Raw genomic sequence first — 17,728 nt, 5'->3', positions numbered from 1 at the left:
ATCTTAAGAAAAGAAAAATTTTAAATTAAGTCCGTAGATAGATAGATAGATAGATAGATAGATAGATAGATAGATAGATAGATAGATAGATAGATAGATAGATAGATCGATATCGCGTAGACTAGCTCCTACGCTAGCTCGCTCGCTCGCTAGCTCGCTCGCTCGCTAGCTCGCTCGCTGCTCGCTCGCTAGCTCCTCGCTCGCATCGCTCGCTCGCTCGCTCGCTCGCTAGCTCGCTCGCTCGCTCAGCTCGCTCGCCTCGCTCGCTCGCTCGCTCGCTCGCTCGATCGCTCGCTCGCTCGCTGCTCGCTCGCTCGCTCGCTAGCTCGCTCGCTCGCTCGCTCGCTCGCTCGCTCGCTCGTCTCGCTCGCTCGCTCGCTCGCTCGCTGCTCTCGCTCGCTCTCGCTCGCTCAGCTCGCTCGCTCGCTCGCTCGCTCGCTCGCTGCTCGCTCGCTCGCCTCGCTCGCTCGCCCTCTCTCGCTCGCTCGCTCGCTCGCTCGCTCGCTCGCTCGCTCGCTCGCTCGCTCGCTCGCTCGCTCGCTTCGCTCGCTCGCTCGCTCCTCGCTGCGGCTCGCTGGCTGGCTCGCTAGCTCGCTCGCTCGTCGCTCGCTCGCTCGCTCGCTCGCTCGCTCGCTCGCTCGCTCGCTCGCTCGCTCGCTCGCTCGCTCGCTCGCTCGCTCGCTCGCTCGCTCCTCGCTCGCTCGCTCGCTCGCTCGCTCGCTCGCTCGCTCGCTCGCTCGCTCAGCATCGCTCGCTCTGCTCTCATCGCTCGCTCTCGCTCTGCTCGCTCGCTCGCTCGCTCGCTCGCTGCTCGCTCGCTCGCTCGCTCGCTCGCTCGCTCGCTCGCTCCCTCTCTTGCTCGCTCGCTCGCTCGCTCCGCTCGCTCGCTCGCTCGCTCGCTCGCTCGCTCGCTCGCTCGCTCGCTCGCTCGCTCGCTCGCTGCTGCTCGCTCGCTCGCTCGCTCTCTCGCTCGCTCGCTCGCTCTCTCGCTCGCTCGCTCGCTCGTCCTCGCTCGCTCGCTCGCTCGCTCTCTCGCTCGCTCGCTCGCTCGCTCGCTCGCTCGCTCGCTCGCTCGCTCGCTCGCTCGCTCGCTCGCTCGCTCTCGCTCCTCGCTCGCTCGCTCGCTCGCTCGCTCGCTGCTCGCTGGCTGGCTGCTGCTCGCTGGCTCGCTCTCTCGCTCGCTCGCTCGCTCGCTCGCTCGCTCGCTCCTCGCTCGCTCGCTCGCTCGCTCTCTCGCTCTCTCGCTCGCTCCTCGCTCGCTCGCTCGCTCGCTCGCTCGCTCGCTCCTCGCTCGCTCGCTCGCTCGCTCTCTCGCTCGCTCGCTCGCTCGCTCTCTCGCTCGCTCGCTCGCTCGCTCGCTCGCTCGCTCGCTCGCTCGCTAGCTCGCTCGCTCGCTCGCTCGCTCGCTCCGCTCGCTCGCCGCTCGCTCGCTCGCTCGCTCGCTCGCTCGCTCGCTCGCTCGCTCGCTCGCTCCTCCCTCTCTCGCTCGCTCGTCGCTCGCTCGCTCGCTCGTCGCTCGCTCGCTCGCTCGCTCGCTCGCTCGCTCGCTCGCTCTCGCTCGCTCGCCTCTCCCTCTCTTGCCTTCTCTTCTTGCCTTTCCTTCCTGGTCCTTGATAGGGTTTTCCGCGTCCTCTGCTCGGCATGAGCCCAAATTGATACTTCTTGGATGTTTTGGTACCAACGCGAAATGAACGCAAATATTTTGTATAACTGTCACGTAAATTTTTCCATTTTCTTTTAGAGGCATCTGAAAAACAAAATTAAATGCAATTTTAAATAGAAATATTTAATTAAAAAAAAAAAACAGGATTTTCTAAGCAAATGTAATTAAATATAAAAAACCGTTACTTTTTTGAATTGCATTACACTTTACTGACATTTTGAACAAGTTCTTTTCGATCGACATTAAATTATCTTCTGCTTACCGCTCGAATCCTTTACTTCCCTATTTGGTTCAAAACTGGGAACAGCATTCGGCATTAAACGTGCTCGTTTACCCTTATCGTGCAGTTCAATAAAGTTTGACTTTTTAAAATGAAACATACAAATTTTCGAATGTTTCTTGAGATGTACACCGCAAGCATTGCTCCATAATTTTATTTTATTTTCGGGACATTTGATAAATTTCACATGCTTCTGTTCGAAAGAACTTTTACAAATGCAACATTTTATTTTCATAATTTAAAGGAAATTCTTATTAAGAATAATCATATTTTTATTTATAAAAAAATTATCAATTGCATCTTTGTTTTGTCAATTCTTATTTATTCGGCTATTTGACATTTTAGGGACTGTTTAAATTTTTTTCTCTTTTCTTTTATTTAACATTTATGTGACCAAATGGCGTGTTTTTAAAAAGCAATTTTCTACTAAATAAATAAACAATATAGAGGTATTAAACTTTCTAATTTTTAAAAAATTAAAAACCAAAATAACATCTTTCTATCTAAAAAAGTAACTTAGATCGTTGCCTAGAAGCACTGCAGTAATTTTATTTTAAACTGTAACTTTTTTAACGGCAAAACGTTAAATTCAAATGTTTCAAACAGAATGACTAATAGACGCTAGTATTTAATTGAATTTTTTAAATGATTTGTAAACAAATCATTAAAATGCAAACATTTTCTTATAGAATACCGAGCGAGGAGTAGGAGGAATTATTGACAAATAGAGGTGTTTTGTTTTTTTCTACTTTATATTTCTTTTGCTTTGTTTTTATCGGCTTCTTTGGAGCGTAAACATATCTGAGCAAGAGAAAATAAAGTTTTCTCTTTTTAATAAAAGTGCTGCTAACTTAATAACATTAGAAAAAAGCACTGGACTGCATTTAAATGTGTTATTATTGAGATTTGTGTAGGATGATGGTCCACTTTAGGGAACATTTTTTAGGTCTTATGTGAAGGAAAATCCGAAATCTGTCAGTATTCGTTTTTTTCTTAGAAATAAAACATATTTTACGCTAATATATCCTTTCTAATCAGATAAAGGGATATATTTAGTTATTTGTTAATATGGTTCAAAATAAAACGAAACTGTTTAAAAAAGCGGCTCGTAAAAGACTCTTTTTGAAGAGTTTTGTACAGCCTAAAATTACTTAATATAATTTTCTTTTATAATATTAAATGTATAAGTATTTGGCTTTGCATGTCTGTAACAGACATTAAAATGTCGCAGAAAATACTCAAAACTAAAATATATTTAGAAATTTACTCTAAAACGACCAGTAATTCGACTTATTATTGAGTCAGAACTGATTTAAAGAGAGGCTCATAAAAGACTCTTTTAATAACGGATAGGATAAAATTTTCTTCCGAAAGAAATATCTTTTATGATCAGAAAATGAGCGCATATATGATAATTTTTATCGAGCAGAAAAGTCATAAATAACTCGAATGTGATAAAAAAAATATATATCAAAAAAATGCCAGCAGTTAATAATATACGGCATAGCAGGCATAGAAAATTCAGTACTTTAGTACTTTTTCTAACTTATAAATAGAATACATAATAGTCAATAGGCCACTAGTCCATAGTTTACTCTATAGTCAAATCTATAGCCAAGTCGATAGTCTAGTCTATAGTCAAATATATATCACAGTCTATAGTCAAGTCTATAGTTTAGTCTATAGTCTAGTTCAAAGTCAAGTCTATAGTCTAGTCTATAGTGTAGTATTTAGTCTAGCTTATAGTCAATAGTTTAGTCGAGCCTATAGTCTAGTCTATAGTCTAGTCTATAGTGTAGTCTATAGTCTAGCCTATAGTCTAGTCTATAGTCTAGTCTATAGTCTAGTCTATAGTCTAGTCTTTAGTCTAGTCTATAGTCTAGTCTTTAGTCTAGTCTATAGTCTAGTCTATAGTCTAGTCTATAGTCTAGTCTATAGTCTAGTCTATAGTCTAGTCTATAGTCTAGTCTATAGTCTAGTCTATAGTCTAGTCTATAGTCTAGTCTATAGTTTAGTCTATAGTCTAGTATATAGTCTAGTCTATAGTCTAGTCTATAGACTAGTCTATAGTCTAGTCTATAGTCTAGTCTATAGTCTAGTCTATAGTCTAGTCTATAGACTAGTCTATAGTCTGGTCCATAGTCTAGTCTGTAGTCTAGTCTATAGTCTAATCTATAGTCTAGTCTATAGTCTAGTCTTTAGTTTATAGTCCAGTCTATAGTCTTTTCTATAGAATAGTCTATAGTCTTTTCTATAGAATAGTCTATAGTCTATTCTATGGTCTAGTCTATAGTCTAGTCTATAGTGTAGTCTATAGTCTAGTCTATAGTCTAGTCTATAGTCTAGTCTATAGTCTAGTCATTTAGTCTAGTCTATAGTCCTAGTCTTTAGTCTAGTCTATAGTCTAGTCAAAGTCTAGTCAAGTCTAGTCTATAGTCTATCTAGTCTAGTCTATAGTCTGTCTATAGTCTAGTCTATAGTCTAGTCTATAGTCTAGTCTATAGTCTAGTCTATAGTCTAGTCTATAGTCTAGTCTATAGTCTAGTCCTATATCTAGTCTATAGTCTAGTCTATAGTCTAGTCTATAGTCTAGTCTATAGTCTAGTCTATAGTCTAGTCTATAGTCTAGTCTATAGTCTAGTCTATAGTCTAGTCTATAGTCTAGTCGATAGTCCTAGTCTATAGTCTAGTCTATAGTCTAGTCTATAGTCCTAGTCTATAGTCTAGTCTATAGTCCTAGTCTATAGTCTAGTCTATAGTCTAGTCTATAGTCTTAGTCTATAGTCTAGTCTATAGTCTAGTCTATAGTCTAGTCTATAGTCTAGTCTATAGTCTAGTCTATAGTCGATCTATAGTCTAGTCTATAGTCTAGTCTATAGTCTAGTCTATAGTCTAGTCTATAGTCTAGTCTATAGTCTAGTCTATAGTCTAGTCTATAGTCTAGTCTATAGTCTAGTCTATAGTCTAGTCTATAGTCTATAGTCTAGTCTATAGTCTAGTCTATAGTCTAGTCTATAGTCTAGTCTATAGTCTAGTCTATAGTCTAGTCTATAGTCTAGTCTATAGTCTAGTCTATAGTCTAGTCTATAGTCTAGTCTATAGTCTAGTCTATAGTCTAGTCTATAGTCTAGTCTATAGTCTAGTCTATAGTCTAGTCTATAGTCTAGTCTTTAGTCTAGTCTATAGTCTAGTCTTTAGTCTAGTCTATAGTCTAGTCAAAGTCTAGTCAAAGTCTAGTCTATAGTCTAGTCTATAGTCTAGTCTATAGTCTAGTCTATAGTCTAGTCTATAGTCTAGTCTATAGTCTAGTCTATAGTCTAGTCTATAGTCTAGTCTATAGTCTAGTCTATAGTCTAGTCTATAGTCTAGTCTATAGTCTGTTCTGTAGTCTAGTCTATAGTCTAATCTATAGTCTAGTCTATAGTCTAGTCTATAGTTTAGTCTATAGTCTAGTCTATAGTCTAGTCTATAGTTTAGTCTATAGTCTAGTCTTTAGTTTATAGTCCAGTCTGTAGTCTTTTCTATAGAATAGTCTATAGTCTATTCTATGGTCTAGTATATAGTACAATCTGCAGTCTAGCCTACAGTCTAGTTTAGTCTATAGTCTATTCTATAGTATAGTCTAGTCTTTAATACAGTCTATAGTCTAAGGTTCCTATAAATTTTATTCGCAAGTTTATAAAAAAATTATGCCGAGAAAAAGCTCTACATTGACCACACAACTGCTGTGTATCTACAAAATTACTCTCTGTTTTTTCTTCTTGTTTTCGCACTATTTTGTTTTGTTTTTTTTGTTGTTCCTCTTTTGCCATTTTTTTCTTGTAGTATTTTAACGATTTTTTTCAATTTTTTCCTTTTCTGCTATAATATTTTTGTTACAAGATTTTCTTCTAGTTATGGCGAGATGAAAATTTTTCAAGAAAAAAAGACTAAAGTTTGTGATTTTGATTAAAGTTTGTTGTTTTTTTTCCTAGTGAGAGGTGGTGGTGGAGTTGCAATGCCTTTTATAAAGTAAAACGCACTATATGTACATACAGTGTCTCTCATAATTATTCGAATTTGGGTAAACTATAAAAAGAAACCAAATTTAATAATATATTTTGTGTGCAAAATAAATAAATTAATTTGTTATATTGTATAGATAGTCCTTATGTTTGATATCACGCTTTTTAAAACTTGAAAAATTTGCATTGATTTAAATTAATTGTGCTTTTTTAAAAAAAGTCCATGAAATTGCCTCACAAAAGTATACGAATTTTTCCTGTATTTCATATTTGATCATATTATACGCAACACAAATTTTAGAATCGAATGGTTTTTATGCGTAATATTGTTTTAAGGGGTTACTATCCACGGAAAGGATATATTTTTGGCCCATTTGGTCCACAATTTTGCGGAATTTGTACCCTCTTTTCATGTATTATCATTAAAATGGCGATTTTTGGCCATAATTGTAAATTTTTCTCCTTTTTTCCAGAGATAAAACAAAAATTTGATATTGGGACTTAAAAGACCCTTTGGGGTATCTAAAAATAATATCTTTTGTTACAAGAATCTGTATTTAAACGTTCCAAGATAAATTATTCGGATCATTCTTCTTTCGCTAATTCAATATATTGGAACTTAGTCCATTTTTATAATACTAGGATAAACTATTTTCGGGGAAAGTTTTCTGGTATATATTCTTTTAGATATCAGCTTTTATACATTTTAAGTTTTCAATGTGTTGTGGAAGTGTACAACTCCAAAACATGCCTCGAAGAAACACCATTCAAAATAGTAAAATCATTATTTTTATATACCAATGGCCTCCATGCTGCATAGCACGATATCATTATGATTACATCAAAAATGTTGATATGTGTTTAAATATTATTTACTATGATCAAATTAAAACCAAAATTTAGGACTTACAGTGTTATTGTAACGGGCAACATAAGCGTGAAAGTTACGAATAGTAAAAACTGAAATCTACTATATAGGATGACGTTTTGTTAAGGCATGTTTTGGGGTTGTATACCGCTATAATATATTGAAAATTTAAAATACATTAGTGCCAATATGTACATGAATATACACTAGACAACTTTGTCGAAAAATATCGTCCCTAGAGGTACGAAAAGGGACTTATGATCCAGATAATTCAATTAGAAACTGAAAAACGATACCAAAAACACATCTTGGAACGTTTAAGTACAGATCCTTATAACAAAAAATATTATTTTTAGATACCCTATGGGTTCTATTAAATTCCAATATTAAATTTTGGTTTTATTTCTGGAAAAAGGGTGAAAACATTACAAATATAGCCAAAAATCGCCATTTTAATGATATTACATGAAAAGAGGGTACAAATCCCCCAAAATTGTGGACCAAATGGGTCAAAAATATATCCATGCGGTTGATAGTAACATATTAAGCATAAAACCATGCGATTCTAAAATTTGTGTATCGTATAATATGATCAAATATGAAATACAGGAAAAATTCGCATACTTTTGTGAAGTAGTTTCATGGACTTTTTTTAAAAAAGCACAACTAATTTAAGTAAATGTAAAGTTTCCAATTTTTAAGGGGCGTGATATCAAAACTAAGGACTATCTAGACAATATAACAAATTAATTTATTTATTTTCCACACAAAATATATTATTAAATTTGGTTTCTTTTCATAGTTTACACAAATTCGAATACTTATGAGAGACACTGTATATACTATACATACGAACTGTGCATGCTGTTGTTGTTGTTGTACTTACCCACAGATAAACCAATTTCTTCAGCGATTTGCGACCAAACTTTTAATTTGACTTCGACATTTTTATAGTCCGGATGATGAGTATTATAGACGATTTGATGTTTTTTAACAATTTCAATAAAATCGGTGGTATTATCGGATGTTGTAGAGGATTCACTGATACCGCCGCGTTGAGTTTTAGTCGATTTCATGGTGTTGTTGGTATGATGTGGGGCGAGTGAGCCGCTGCTGCTAATACCGCTTAAGGAAGTGCCACTTAATTCTTCAGAACCCATAACAAATGACATTTAATAGGTCTGGAACCCGGGAATTGCGTTTTCTTTTTAATTAATTAAAGCTGCAAGCAGCATTGATTAAATGCAGACAAATGTGAAAGAAAAATCCAGGAAAAGAGGAGACACACTGCTGCTGGCGGTGGTTAAGATGATGATAATAGTGTTGTTTAGTTAAGTCCGCACATACAAAAGTGCTTTTTTTGCTGTTTTATTTTTTTTATTTTGTTGTTTTTGTTTTGTATACCCGTGTATGCGTTTCTATATATTGCTGTGCTGTGATGTTGATGATGCGACGACCGCTCCGACAAAAGTTGGACACTTGAATGAGACGATTACAGATATGCGAACTAACCAACAACCACCGCTTTTGCAAATGTACACACAACAGCCAACAACAACGACGACGACGAAAACAACAACAATAATAACGGCAGCAGCAAACAGCAACAACAACATTATAAACCCCAAGAGCAGTAGCTGCAGCAACAGTCAGAGCCTCAACAACAACAACAACCACGACGACCATGTTAGCAACGACAACGACGAGTCAAAGAAAAAATTTGAAAATATAAAAACAACAAAAAATCGCGCGCACAAACAGCCACACACACTCACTCACTCAACTACACACGAAAGAAACAATTGATGGTGAAGAAGCACCATCTCCAACGTTAAGAGCCGCAATAATAATAATAGCAACAACAACAGCTACAGCAGGCTTTGGTTGCCAGTTTTCCGAGAGAGAGCAGCAGCAGCAGCAAACACCAGGCACCACCAGCGTCATAGAAGGGGGAGGGTGCAGGCGGCGGCAGCAACAGCATAAACTGCAGTAGCAGTAACCGCGTTGTCAAATCGCTAAAATACACTCACTCACTATGTACGACGTCAATAGTTTGTTTTGCTTTTTGTTGTTGTCATTATTTTTATAGCGAAATTCTTTTACCGGTCGTTTGTTTCTTCGTTTCAGTTTTGATGTTTAGGTTGATGGTGCTGTAGCCTGTAGTTGTTGTAGGATCTGTGTTTATTTGTTTTTTCTTCATTTCGTTTCAACAAAAACAACAAGCAACAGTGTAACAAAACAATAATAAAACCTCCATAACAAGTTAAATACGAGGATGTTAGGAAAAGGTCCTTAAAATGTAACAATTAGAAGTCCACAATGACCGTTCGCAGAGCATAGAGACAACTCCACAAGTTGTTGAAGTGATATCATGAGCGAACAACATTGATGAGTTCTGTGATCTAGTGAATGGTGTGAATAGAACTGAACTAGACCTAACCCAGATCTGACCTTGAACTGAACTGGAAATGATCTAGAACTGAACTAGAACTGAGCTAGAACTGAAATTAGAACTGAACTAGAACTGAACTAGAACTGAACTAGAACTGAACTAGAACTGAACTAGAACTGAACTAGAACTGAACTAGAACTGAACTAGAACTGAACTAGAACTGAACTAGAACTGAACTAGAACTGAACTAGAACTGAACTAGAACTGAACTAGAACTGAACTAGAACTGAACTAGAACTGAACTAGAATTGAACTAGAACTGAACTAGAACTGAACTAGAACTGAACTAGAACTGAACTAGAACTGAACTAGAACTGAACTAGAACTGAACTAGAACTGAACTAGAACTGAACTAGAACTGAACTAGAACTGAACTAGAACTGAACTAGAACTGAACTAGAACTGAACTAGAACTGAACTAGAACTGAACTAGAACTGAACTAGAACTGAACTAGAACTGAACTAGAACTAGAACTGAACTAGAACTGAACTAGAACTGAACTAGAACTGAACTAGAACTAGAACTGAACTAGAACTGAACTAGAACTGAACTAGAACTGAACTAGAACTGAACTAGAACTGAACTAGAACTGAACTAGAACTGAACTAGAACAGAACTAGAACAGAACTAGAACTGAACTAGAACTGAACTAGAACTGAACTAGAACTGAACTAGAACTGAACTAGAACTGAATTAGAACTGAACTAGAACTGAACTAGAACTGAACTAGAAATGAACTAGAACTGAACTAGAACTGAACTAGAACTGAACTAGAACTGAACTAGAACTGAACTAGAACAGAACTGGTACTGAACTAGAACTGAACTAGAACTGATCTATGAGTGAATTTGAGAGCTCCCCTGAAGAAAAAAGCATACGATTCGTCCTGGAATGCCAGACCTCCTTAAATAGGATTGCGAGACATTCAGCAGTCGTACTAAGAAGTTTTCATGGCGAAGAGAAGAAAACACTCTCTGTCTCTGCTCTGCATTAGCAGAAGTCCTTTAAAATAGAGTTTACCCTCAGACACGATTTTTTGATTTGAAATATTTTCTAAAGTCCCCCAAAAAAGCTTTTCAGATTGCACATTGTTGCTAACGATTGGACGGACATAGTTAAGCAACAAACTAAAACTCTGTTTAGCCATGACAGTTGTCTATCAAGCGAGCCAGTCACCCAGTCCACGATAATAACAACAACAACAAAAACAGCAACGATGATTTTTACATTTTAATTTAATTTTTTTGTAGTAACTGTTACAAAATAAACGAGAGAGTAAGGCGGCATTAAAGAGCACAACACAGCACAGCTCAGCAAAACAATAACAGACAGTCAGCCAGCCAGCCAGCCACATTGACTTCAAACATCCTCTTCAAAATAACAGTAACAACAATGCAAACCAACGGCAGCAACAGCAGCACACCACAATATCTAGGGACAGAACAACTCACATAACAATCAACACTGTACTCTGGCTGTAGAATATTTGTTGTATTCGACGTCGTCGTCGTTGTTGTTGTGTAGGTATCTACAAGAACAACTACAACATCAGTATAACACTCCCTCAGTTCTGTTATGCCTTCGCCACCTTCTCTCCTACGGTCCACACTAAAACAACAAATTCAACGTATGAATAGGGAAAAAACGACTAAGGAGAACAGGCATATGTCAGCTAGCAAATATTGGAGGTGGAGGAGGGTTTTTGAGGCCGCTTCTATTTTCTCTCTTCATTTTTTTTTTCTTTCGCAGAGTGCGAGTGATAGTGTTTGTGTGGGTATCTGCAGCAAATTTTCATCGTTGTGCAGGTACTTAAGCGTACGTTATATAGGAATGTATGTGTTCTTTATATAGACGCCTACATGTTGACGTCGTTTCGTTTTTCTCCCGCTTGAATACATATTTCTGTTGGGGGGAGACCTTTGGTCACTACCTTTAAAGTCAGTTATTAAAAGGACTTGCTAAATTGGTTCCACTTATTTTGAATAATTTGGAATTATGTATGATAAGCTGGTTCCAGAGTTTTATCTAAATTGACTCTTGGATTCTCATGAGAGTTCCTTCAGAACAACCGTTTCCTTTTTTCTCGAAAAGTAGACTATGGACTAGACTATAGACTAGACTAGACTATAGACTAGACTATAGACTAGACTATAGACTAGACTATAGACTAGACTATAGGCTAGACTATAGACTAGACTATAGGCTAGACTATAGACTAGACTATAGGCTAGATTATAGACTAGACTATAGGCTAGACTATAAACTAGACTATAGGCTAGATTATAGACTAGACTATAGGCTAGATTATAGACTAGATTATAGGCTAGATTATAGACTAGACTATAGGCTAGATTATAGGCTAGACTATAGACTAGACTATAGACTAGACTATAGACTAGACTATAGACTAAACTATAGACTAGACTATAGACTAAACTATAGACTAGACTATAGACTAGACTATAGACTAAACTATAGACTAGACTATAGACTAGACTATAGACTAGACTAGACTATAGACTAGACTATAGGCTAGACTATAGACTAGACTATAGACTAGACTATAGACTAGACTATAGACTAGACTATAGACTAGACTATAGACTATACTATAGACTAAACTATAATCTAGACTATAGACTAGACTATAGACTAAACTATAGTCTAGACTATAGACTAGACTAGACTATAGACTAGACTATAGGCTAGATTATAGACTAGACTATAGGCTAGATTATAGACTAGACTATAGGCTAGATTATAGACTAGACTATAGACTAGACTATAGACTAAACTATAGGCTAGACTATAGACTAGATTATAGACTAGACTATAGACTAGACTATAGACTAGACTATAGACTAGAGTATAGACTAGACTATAGGCTAGACTATTGACTAGACTATAGACTAGACTATAGACTAGAGTATAGACTAGACTATAGACTAGACTATAGACTAGACTATAGACTAGACTATAGACTAGACTATAGACTAGACTATAGACTAGACTATAGACTAGACTATAGACTAGACTATAGACTAGACTATAGACTAGACTATAGACTAGACTATAGACTAAACTATAGACTAGACTATAGACTAGACTATAGACTAAACTATAGACTAGACTATAGACTAGACTATAGACTAAACTATAGACTAGACTATAGACTAGATTATAGACTAGACTATAGACTAAACTATATACTAGAGACTCTAGACTATAGACTAGACTATAGTCTAGAGTCGGACTATAGACTAGACTGTAGACTAGATTATAGTCCAGACTATAGACTAGACTATAGTCCAGACTATAAACTAGACTATAGTCCAGACCATAGACTAGACTATAGACTAGACTATAGACTAGACTATAGTCCAGACTATAGACTAGAATATAGTCCAGACTATAGACTAGACTATAGTCCACACTATAGACTAGACTATAGACTAGACTATAGTCCAGACTATAGACTAGACTATAGTCCAGACTATAGACTAGACTATAGTCCAGACTATAGACTAGACTATAGTCCAGACTATAGACTAGACTATAGACTAGACTATAGACTAGACTATAGACTAGACTATAGTCCAGACTATAGACTAGACTATAGACTAGACTATAGACTAGACTATAGACTAGACTATAGACTAGAATATAGACTAGACTATAGACTAGACTATACTAGACTATAGACTAGATATAGACTAGACTATAGACTAGACTATAGACTAGACTATAGACTAGACTATAGACTAGACTATAGACTAGACTATAGACTAGACTATAGACTAGACTATAGACTAGACTATAGACTAGACTATAGACTAGACTATAGACTACTAGACTATAGACTAGACTATAGACTAGACTATAGACTAGACTATAGACTAGACTCTAGACTATAGACTAGACTATAGACTAGACTATAGACTAGACTATAGACTAGACTATAGACTAGACTATAGACTAGACTATAGACTAGACTATAGACTAGACTATAGACTAGACTATAGACTAGACTATAGACTAGATAGACTAGACTATAGACTAGACTATAGACTAGACTATAGAGACTAGAGACTATAGACTAGACTATAGACTAGACTATAGACTAGACTATAGACTAGACTATAGACTAGACTATAGACTAGACTATAGACTAGACTATAGACTAGACTATAGACTAGACTATAGACTAGACTATAGACTAGACTATAGACTAGACTATAGACTAGACTATAGACTAGACTATAGACTAGACTAGACTAGATATAGACTAGACTATAGACTAGACTAGACTATAGACTAGACTATAGACTAGACTATAGACTAGACTATAGACTAGACTATAGACTAGACTATAGACTAGACTATAGACTAGACTATAGACTAGACTATAGACTAGACTATAGACTAGACTATAGACTAGACTATAGACTAGACTATAGACTAGACTATAGACTAGACTATAGACTAGACTATAGTCCAGACTATAGACTAGACTATAGTCCAGACTATAGACTAGACTATAGTCCAGACTATAGACTAGACTATAGTCCAGACTATAGACTAGACTATAGTCCAGACTATAGACTAGACTATAGTCCAGACTATAGACTAGACTATAGTCCAGACTATAGTCCAGACTAAAGACTAGACTATAAACTAGACTTTAGACTAGACTATATACTAGAGTCCAGACTATAGACTAGACTACAGTCCAGACTATAGACTAGACTATAGTCCAGACTATAGAATAGACTATATACTGGACACTAGACTGGATTATAGTCCAGACTATAGACTAGATTGTACTGAAACTGTTTTATTTCCCATCAGAAAACGAGATAGGCCAAAACCCGATAATTAGCAATTAATATATAGAATGACGTCTAAACTAAAACTTTCTTTTCATCGTTTTAATATCGCAAAAAATTAATTTTTCTTTTATCTATAAACAATTAAATATCAATAAATCATAGTTTACAGTAATGCATATTTAAATACTGTTTAAGAGTCCACAACTCATTTATGTTTAAGTTTGAAATATAACTTCAACTAATAACTAGTTGAGAGAATATGTACGCGTCTTCTCTGAAATACGCTTGTCTAATTGTCGGCTGTTATTTGGTGACATTTATTAAGGCTGAAGAACTGAATGGTAAGCAAGTGCAACCAAGAGTTATTGGTGGTCGGGTAGCTGTGGAAACATATCCCTTCATAGCCTCTCTCTTATATGCCAACGATAACTATTCTATTTCATATATGTGGCGGTTCCATAATCAACGAACATACCATTCTAACTGCAGCTCATTGTATACATAACTTATCTCCAGACAACCTAAGAGTGCATGTGGGTGATAAATCGCTGGCGGTAAAACAGGGTGATGTTTACAATGTTGAGGCTATTTATTTCAATAAAAATTGGACCAGTGATAACTATGACTATGATGTTGGCTTGATAAAAATTTTGGGTAGCTTTAAATTAGGACCACAAGTGCAACCCATAAAATTAGTTGGACCTAAAGCACGCATAAGGGATGGTACAATTGCTACAGTCATAGGTTGGGGTTTTACCGATTTGAATAATCCCACAATCTCCGATACTCTAATGGTGGCCCATGTGCCAATAGTTAAACAATGTACATGCAGCCGTCAGATTGGTTCGGGACGTATTACTAGGCGCATGATATGTGCTGGCTACAAATATGGCGGTATAGATACTTGTAAATATGATTCAGGTGGACCTATGGTCATCAATGGAAAACAGGTTGGCATTGTATCATGGGGTATAGGTTGTGCTGAACCCAATAAACCCGGTATTTATGCTAGAGTCACGGAGTTATTGCCCTGGGTTAGGGGTATTCTATCAAATGTTTATAATGCAGTTTTATAAACAAACTGATAATATATGATAATACACACACATCTACATATAATAAATTTGAGAAAATACCGTTGCATGTTAAATTATTGTAAATATAACACAAAATTAGACTACGCTATATAGACCAGACAATAGTCCATACTACAAACCATAGATCAGACTATATATGTAGTACTATAGACTAGTCCAGCCTATAGTCTAGTCCATAGTCAGGTCTATAGTCTGTCCTGACTACACATTTTTGGAGTGAAAACATAAAAGTCGGAAACTAGAAGAGATAGAGCCTAAACAATGAAAATCTGTGATCACTTCTATTTTCTAGTAAAAATCAATTTTTTTGAGTGAAAACGTAAAAGTCCATTTATCTTGGAAACTAGAAGAGATAGATCCTAAACAAAGAAAATCTGTGATCACTTTTATTTTCGAGTAAAAATCGATTTTTTGAGAGAAAACATAAAAGTCCATTTATCTTGGAAACTAGAAGAGATAGAGCATAAACAATGAAAATCTGTGATCACTTTTATTTTTTTTGGAAAAAATCGAGTTTTTGATTGAAAACATAAAAGTTCATTTATCTTGGAAACCAGAAGAGATAGAGCCTAAACAATGAAAATCTGTGATCAGTTTTATTTTCCACCAAAAATCGATTTTTTGAGTGAAAACATAAAAGTCCATTTATCTTGGAAACTAGAAGAGATAGAGCCTAAACAATGAAAATCTGTGATCACTTTTATTTTCGAGTAAAAATCGATTTTTTGAGTGAAAACATAAAAGTCCATTTATCTTGGAAACTAGAAGAGATAGAGCCTAAACAATGAAAATCTGTGATCACTTTTATTTTAAAGTAAAAATCGATTTTTTGAGTGAAAACATAAAAGTCTATTTATCTTGGAAACTAGAAAAGATAGAGCCTAAACAATGAAAATCTGTGATCACTTTTATTTTTTTTGGAAAAAATCGAGTTTTTGATTGAAAACATAAAAGTTCATTTATCTTGGAAACCAGAAGAGATAGAGCCTAAACAATGAAAATCTGTGATCAGTTTTATTTTCCACCAAAAATCGATTTTTTGAGTGAAAACATAAAAGTCCATTTATTTTGGAAACTAGAAGAGATAGAGCCTAAACAATGAAAATCTGTGATCACTTTTATTTTCGAGTAAAAATCGATTTTTTGAGTGAAAACATAAAAGTCCATTTATCTTGGAAACTAGAAGAGATAGAGCCTAAACAATGAAAATCTGTGATCACTTTTATTTTCAAGTAAAAATCGATTTTTTGAGTGAAAACATAAAAGTCCATTTATCTTGGAAACTAGAAGAGATAGAGCCTAAACAATGAAAATCTGTGATCACTTTTATTTCCTAGTGAAAATTGGTATTTTGCGTGAAAACATAAAAGTCCATTTATCTTGGAAACTAGAAGAGATAGAGCCTAAACAATGGAAATCTGTGATCACTTTTATTTCTTATTAAAAATCGTTTTTTTGAGTGAAAACATAAAAGTCCATTTATCTTGGAAACTAGAACAGATAGAGCCCAAACAGTTTTATTTTCCACCAAAAATCGATTTTTTGAGTGAAAACATAAAAGTCCATTTATCTTGGAAACTAGGAGAGATAGAGCCCAAACAATGAAAATCTGTGATCACTTTTATTTTCGAGTAAAAATGGATTATTTGAGTAAAAACATAAAAGTCCATTTATTTTGGAAACTAGAAGAGATAGAGCCTAAACAATGAAAATCTGTGATCACTTTTATTTCCTAGTGAAAATCGAGTTTTTGAGTGAAAACATAAAAGTCCATTTATCCTGCAAACTAGAAGAGATAGAGCCTAAGCAATGAAAATCTGTGATCACTTTTCTTTTCAAGTAAAAATCGATTTTTTGAGTGAAAACATAAAAGTCCATTTATCTTGGAAACTAGAAGAGATAGAGCCTAAACAATGAAAATCTGTGATCACTTTTATTTCCTAGTGAAAATTGGTTTTTTGCGTGAAAACATAAAAGTCCATTTATCTTGGAAACTAGAAGAGATAGAGCCTAAACAATGAAAATCTGTGATCACTTTTATTTCCTATTAAAAATCGTTTTTTTGAGTGAAAACATAAAAGTCCATTTATCTTGGAAACTAGAAGAGATAGAGCCCAAACAATGAAAATCTGTGATCTCTTGTATTTCCAAGTAAAAATCGATTTTTTGAGTAAAAACATAAAAGTCCATTTATCTTGGAAACTAGAAGAGATAGAGCCTAAACAATGAAAATCTGTGATCACTTTTATTTCCTAGTGAAAATTGGTTTTTTGCGTGAAAACATAAAAGTCCATTTATCTTGGAAACTAGAAGAGATAGAGCCTAAACAATGGAAATCTGTGATCACTTTTATTTCTTATTAAAAATCGTTTTTTTGAGTGAAAACATAAAAGTCCATTTATCTTGGAAACTAGAAGAGATAGAGCCCAAACAGTTTTATTTTCCACCAAAAATCGATTTTTTGAGTGAAAACATAAAAGTCCATTTATCTTGGAAACTAGAAGAGATAGAGCCCAAACAATGAAAATCTATGA

General features: G+C 36.1%; 2 protein-coding genes across 2 annotated transcripts in view; one reads left to right on the top strand and one right to left on the bottom strand.

Annotated features, from left to right (window-relative positions):
• LOC119608494 (mucin-5AC) overlaps positions 1-8,699 on the bottom strand; it is a 10,324-nt gene extending 1,625 nt beyond the window's left edge. The window contains 2 exon segments of the mRNA XM_037962939.1: positions 1,600-1,747; positions 7,702-8,699. Coding sequence (XP_037818867.1) covers positions 1,600-1,747; positions 7,702-7,987 — 434 coding nt within the window. The 5' untranslated portion in view covers positions 7,988-8,699.
• A 5,636-nt stretch (positions 8,700-14,335) lies between these two features.
• LOC119608493 (trypsin-3-like) lies at positions 14,336-15,173 on the top strand. Its single transcript, XM_037962938.1, has one exon. The coding sequence runs from the start codon at positions 14,514-14,516 to the stop codon at positions 15,171-15,173; it is 660 nt and encodes a 219-aa protein (XP_037818866.1). The 5' UTR covers positions 14,336-14,513.
• Positions 15,174-17,728: the final 2,555 nt, after the last annotated feature.

Source organism: Lucilia sericata, unplaced genomic scaffold, assembly GCF_015586225.1.
Source record: "Lucilia sericata isolate MDLA Ls3-8-SP2 unplaced genomic scaffold, ASM1558622v1 Contig000842F_arrow, whole genome shotgun sequence".
Taxonomy (NCBI): domain Eukaryota; kingdom Metazoa; phylum Arthropoda; class Insecta; order Diptera; family Calliphoridae; genus Lucilia; species Lucilia sericata.
This window is presented reverse-complemented; position numbering and strand designations above follow the sequence as displayed.

Coding starts and splice junctions, on each gene's coding strand:
- LOC119608493 (XM_037962938.1), top strand. CDS start 14,514: ATGCCAACGATAACTATTCTATTTCATATATGTGGCGGTTCCATAATC.